This window comes from Nipponia nippon, unplaced genomic scaffold, assembly GCF_047370975.1.
Source record: "Nipponia nippon isolate SJK-2023a ecotype South Korea unplaced genomic scaffold, ASM4737097v1 scaffold_1, whole genome shotgun sequence".
NCBI classification, from domain to species: Eukaryota; Metazoa; Chordata; class Aves; order Pelecaniformes; family Threskiornithidae; genus Nipponia; species Nipponia nippon.
Window position 1 is genome coordinate 63,198,225 of NW_028262290.1, and position 6,000 is coordinate 63,204,224.

The window sequence follows — 6,000 nt, forward strand, 5'->3', positions numbered from 1 at the left end:
TTGACCTGGGGGAAAACGAGGCTGTTCTTTAGGGGTACAAACATATAATTCTTACTCAAAACACTTTTGCAAAGCAGAGAAGAGGCTTAGATGTCTAGGGGAAGACATATTTATTTTGCATTTTAAATAGTAACCTTGTAGGGAAAACACATGCTCAAGAAATGGGAGACACGAGTACCCACTCGTATATCTCAAAAGGCTCAAGCGTGTGCTCTATCAGCAAGCTACATGCCGTAATACAGGAATACATCAGAGTCACAAAATGAAGAAAAAAACCACAGAATTATGGCAGAATATAGAAATTGTTTTAAATTTGCAGGAGTTTGACTCTATATTCACTAGACAGAGATAGACAGGGGAATTCCTGGATCCTGGTTCATAGATTATTTTTATCTTGCTGTTTGCTGTAAAATTAATAAATAGCTCTGAGGCCAGGAATCACAGCCCAGAACTTTCCTCCTCTTAGATGAATCATCAGAGAGCAGAGTCAGACCTTCTTGTTTGCTTTCTTCCTATCCGTGAAACTCTTGCACTCCTTTCTGCACATTGGCAGAGAGCCTGGAGACAAAGGTTTGAGTCTCTTCAGGCTGAAGAAGATGAAGGACCACTTCCTGGGTATCATGCTTTAACAAGTAGGCTAAAATAAGATGGATTCTTCAGAGGGAAAAATACCTAAGCTGGTATTAAAAGCAAGGATAGTATGTTTTAGACCCCACACAGGTGTCTGAAGAGAACTCCAGTGTTTTACTCTGAATGAGGTATCTATATCCAAGGAGTGTCCCATCTAACTTAAGCCTCTGATGTGTAGAGCTGAGCTGTTTGAGGCTCCCTCTTATGATCAATGGAGGGAGACAGGCACCTTCCAAGGATGACTTTAACCACCTGAGATCTGCTTTATGCTCTGCAAGCATTTCTCTTTCTTCCTGGTCTGTATCCAAGCTGAGTACAACACAGATCCTAATTTCCTGAAATTAATTCAGGCCTGCAGGGACTGACCATTCAGACACAAGTTCAGACATGCACTGTGTTTAGCAACTTTCTGCTTGGCTGTCACCACACTTAGCATCCAGGGCTTTTAAGAACCTCTTTCTATCCCTACCTTGCACAAATGCACCCATGATACCCAATTTCAGATTTTGAATTCTACTTCAAAAAGCAAAAAGATCTTAAGTGTAGGTAACTCAGTGCCCAAACTGAACTTCCCAGTTTGAAAGTGAGGGCACTTTACAGTCTTTAGTTAGAGTGAGGCTGAGTCTTTAGTTAGATCTAGCTGTGGGCCAAGTCACTAACTTGTTAAAAAAAGTACCACTGGATTTTTGTGTGTGTACAGGCACATTAATACTCAAAGCAAATGAAAAAAGGACAGACACTGGAAGTAGGTGAACTACTAAAAATTTCAAGAACTAAACTAACGACTCAAATCCATACTTTGGACTCTAATATAATGTCTGAAAAAAATGCCTGAAGTTTACATACCTGTTCCTTTTTTGGTTGCCCCAGACAAATGTAGGATGATTAGACTTGCTACAACTGAAAGAGAAATATGCATTAGATACCACAGTATTATAGTGTCTGCAATCAAGTCAATTGTAAACATCTATTTTAGAAGAATACAAATTAAATAGAATTACTGTAAAAAAATGTTTCATGTTTACTTACATCTTTAAATTACACATTTTGTATAAACAAGTTGCTTTGCGATCTGTTCTTGTAAGTATTTATCTTTGTAAATGTATCCAAATAAGGAAGAGATCTTTTGGGTTTAGAACAAAATCCTCAGGCACTGATGTTTCCCTCCTATTTTTTTCTTTTTTTAATATTAGAGAAAAACATTTTACCAATATTTATTTCTATAATCATAGCGTAGGCCAGTAATAGAAAATGGGCTGCTTTTAACAGAGGGAGACAAAGGCCTGCTAAGTTTCAGTGTCACTGGTCTCACTAATGTCTCTCACTATGGCATAATAAAATTTGAAAATGAGTACTGGGAGTATGAAAGAAGTGAGGGGCTGAGTTCTTCACATCCATCAAAGCATTTGCAAATCCCCAGTGAAGTAAATTATTGTGTGTGCTTAACAGTCTCATTAATCTCATTTATTTGACTTGTCAAGAGGGTGTTGCTTTGTGCTGCAGTGAATCTACAGCCCATTTTACAAATAGAAATCTCCTATCTCCAACCATGATAGGACAGCTATGCCCCTTGGGAACAAATGTGACCTTTCTGAGGTGGACTTCTACCTACAGATAATTCCTGAGTTTCTGGGAGTTTCCGAATATAACATTTTTACTAGAAAAGGCTAAGAGGTAAACACTTAGGTCAGTCATAATGAGACTGCTTTGGAAGATCAAAGTGACTAGCTAGCTACCTGATGAAGAAATCATGCACTGATGATAGCATTTTCTTGTCATCACCCATATCTTCTTTGTCTATTGGAGAAAGTGGGATAGCAAGGGCATAAGAGAACAGATCCATCAGTTCTTGGAGTGCTCAGGGTTTTAACCCCAGCTAGTTTGGCATTAAGCCCGGACATAGTGCCCAGACTGCACTGAAGTTAAAAGTGGAGACGAAGTTGCGTGTTTATTCTGAGTATTTATTCTGCTCAACTGCCATTTGTATTGTTGACTATGATGAGGAACTGATGGACCTGTGGTCTTTAACAAATGTAATTAAATGGCACACTTTCCTCTTCTTATCCCCAAGAGACACCAAAAGTCATCATGGGCTAATAACTAGCTACCTAAACGATCCTTTCAAAAATGGTGCTTTCATCATTTTCAGCTTTTATTGTGTGCAATTTTTTACCCCGAAGGAAGCCAGTCTCCATATTTCCAGTATTCTGATAGCATTGAGATCTCTATTTCTATGCCTTCTACCCTTCCCGTGTGACAGAGGGTCTAAGGCATGGATGATGGCTACCTTATTAAGCAGGGAAAGGCTAAAGTTCTGGGAAAATGAAGGCTTGGCAGCGTATTCACTATTGCTTGGTCAGGATCACAGCCCGTGTGTCTTTTTGAATCCCTCAGCTAACAGAGACGGATGTTGGCAGAGCTGGTAGTTTAAAACTCTTCTGTGTCATGGGCATTAAGTGAGAACATTACATCTTCTGCTCGGGTCTGAATGCTACCCAACTATTCATGCCTTTACTCTCCTCAGGGATGGATTCTAGAAATATGTGCTAGCTGGGACTCTGTCTGCCGTCTGTGTCAGAATCTGAAGGCAATGCAGGATTCGCCCATTTACTAAGTTGCTCATTTACTTTAGCTGTGTTTCATGCAGTGAACATACTGCATCTATGCCTGTAATCCTCACCAGTTAAAATCTAGTTTCTCAATAGCGTAAGGTGCTTTGGTGTTAGAATGTGGAGCCAGCTGCTGGTGTTCTTTCTGCCCACAAATTTATGGAAGCTAGAATAGGACACACAACAGCCAAACAAACCCCATGTAAGAAACGTTTCTTCTTAGGCAATTAATAAAAATTCATATCTGATTCTTACAGGTTCATTTCAAGAACCTTTATCTGTTGGCTCTCCACTCCTTTTCTACATGGAAAAAATTGAAGTTCAGAGAAGTAGAGTAGGTCCAAGTCACAGAGATATTGTTACCAAGATGACAGAAAAAACACAGGTCTTTTCAATTCCAGCTGTAACCGCTAGAAAGGGTGCTTCCAAGTCACAGAGCTGTGTTATTCCAAAGCAGGGAGCTATACTTACATATCATCATGTCAGTATTGATTATTAATAAGGAGTCCAAATAATCTTGATAATAAAATGTACTGGTTTTTTCTGGCCATATCATATATAACATTTGGATAGATGAAGTGAAATGCTTCTCCCATATTTCAAAAAAAGAAAAAGCCTCTTGATTTAGTGGCATTAACACCAGCATCACCAAAATTTGTATATTGCCAGAAAGTAATTAAAATTATGGGCTTTATGGGAGAAGATAACACAATATTTTTTACTAAAGCAGTCAAGGCAGTCCATTTTATTCCATGACCCCTTGCTTTTTTCTTTCTCAAGCCACAGGAAAAGAATAGTGCTTTTCACTGAGGGGGGAAAAAAAAAAAAAAGACCCCGAAGAGACCAATCATGCCATCATCAGTCATTGAAAACCATCACTTGGGAAGCTTTGACAGTACGGCAACAATATTGTGATTATCTGGGTTTGGGAATTATTTTAAAGAAGTTCCCACCAAATTTCTTGTTGCATTTTCTCTTTCTTCCTCCTCCTCCTTTCCCTCCTAATCACGGGTGTAATTATAATCATGCTTTCTAGTGCCACTCTGATTACGCATCTTTGCATCTTTTTTGATCTGTGCATTTTTCCATTACAAGCTGTACATTAAGAGATTTCTCTCTTGGCCAGGCAGCTTTTTGGAGGCTGTGATCTGGCATAGACATGGCTTAGTCTAGCGAAGAGTTGTTGGACAAGCAATACCTGGCCATAGCGCTGCTATTTTATAGGTGTGGGTGTAGAAAGAGGTGCTGGAAGGAACTGTGGCCAGTCAAGCCCCTTTGGTAGAGTGGACCCTCTGCAAAACTGAGGCGGGAGAGGGGGGTCCCATCCGCACAACCTGAGGCCCCTGGGGGTCTTCGACAAATAATTGTTACATTTCGGTGCCTCCCTGCTGCTCCTGGAGGATTTCGCCCGAGGAGGCCGCCCCCACCCGCAGCCCTCTGGGATCCGCGCCCGCTGGGGCCGTCCCCGCCGCGGCGCTCGCCGCTGCCCCGCGACCCCTCTCCCCTCGGCCACTGGTTCGAGCCCCGGCTGGGGCTGCACCGCACCGCCGCGGCCGGCGGGATCCGTTCCCCCTTCTCTCCCCCGGCACGCCGAAAGCCATCAGACGCTTCGTGCCCAGGTAAAAACCTCCCGCCGGCAGGAGCGTGCCCCCCCGCCCCACAGCGCTGACAGACACCGGCTCCCCTCCGCTGCACCGCGGAGTGGCGGGGAAAAGGGGTGTTGTGTGTGCGTGGGGGGAGTTTACCGCGGAGGTCTGGGCGTCCCGTTACGCTAGTTGTGGAGGCAGCGGAGGGCAGGAGCCCGTGCGCGGCGGGGGGGCGGGAAGGGGGAGATACTCACTGTGAAAGAAGCTGCGCCCATGGGTCATGTCTGTTCCTTACACAAGGGGCTTCGGTCTCCACTAATTCCATTTAGATACGGGAGGACTTCCAGTGGCGGGGAGAGGATGGAAGTAGGAAAAGAACAAGAAGAAAAAAAAAAAATCCCGGAGCCCACACACAGCAGAGCGGAGCAGCCCTTCCTCTCACTCGCTCTCCCTCGCCGCCTTCAAATAATCACGGCCGGCTCAATCCCATCACACCCGAGCTATCATCAGCACCACCATAAGCGTTGCATCGCGGCGGCGGGCAAGGCGGCGGCGGCGGCGGCGGCGGCGGCCCGCGCATCCAGGTGCCGGCGGGCGGCGGCGGCGGGGCGAGCCGAGCCCCTAGTCACCAGTTTCATACAAAACCAAAAGCAGATCGAAGCATTTCCTGCAGGACTCCGAGCCCAGCGACTTCCAGCCTTTCGGCTTCTTTTGATGCATTGAAGAAGGGATTAATGGGTCCGTCATCAGCTCCCTGTGCTTGCTCCTCTGAATGGGTGGGGGCGGGCGGGCGGGAACCCGAAGAGGAGGGGTGGGAGGAAGAAAGATTTACCAAATAGGGGATTTAGTCATATTTGTGTGCAATTCGATCCTTATTAGAGAAGAAATCCTTTAAAATCGAACAAATCCATTTTCGCAAAAACCTCTCCCTGCGCGTAGCATAGTATCAAGTGGCAGCAGCGGCAAGAGGCTGAAAACACATTGCACCGTCTGAAATCCTCTCGGGAATGGATGGAGCGAGAGAGAGATGGATGAGGATAGAGAGATGTCCCCTCACTTCTCCGGTCCAGGGCGAGAAGCAGAAGAAAACCCTGGAGACTCCTCCATTCATTCAGTGCAGGGGAAGGGGAAGGGGAGGGGAAGGGCGGGAGGGTGGCGGTGGTGGGGAAAGAATG

The 6,000-nt window shown here is 44.8% G+C and overlaps 1 protein-coding gene across 5 annotated transcripts in view; it reads right to left on the reverse strand.

The window, feature by feature from the left end:
* The window catches only part of NETO1 (neuropilin and tolloid like 1), an 85,811-nt gene extending 80,397 nt beyond the window's left edge, over positions 1-5,414 (reverse strand). For all 5 annotated transcript variants that reach the window (XR_015704741.1, XM_087757652.1, XM_087757667.1 and 2 more), the window contains exons 1-2: positions 5,080-5,414; positions 1,477-1,530 (exon numbers count right to left, since the gene is read on the reverse strand). Coding sequence is in view for 3 of the 5 variants with exons in the window: in XM_087757652.1 (XP_087613778.1) it covers positions 1,477-1,530; positions 5,080-5,107 (82 nt within the window). In the remaining 2 variants the exon portion in view is untranslated. The remainder of the gene's footprint in view (positions 1-1,476; positions 1,531-5,079) is intronic.
* Between the last annotated feature and the right edge of the window lie 586 nt (positions 5,415-6,000).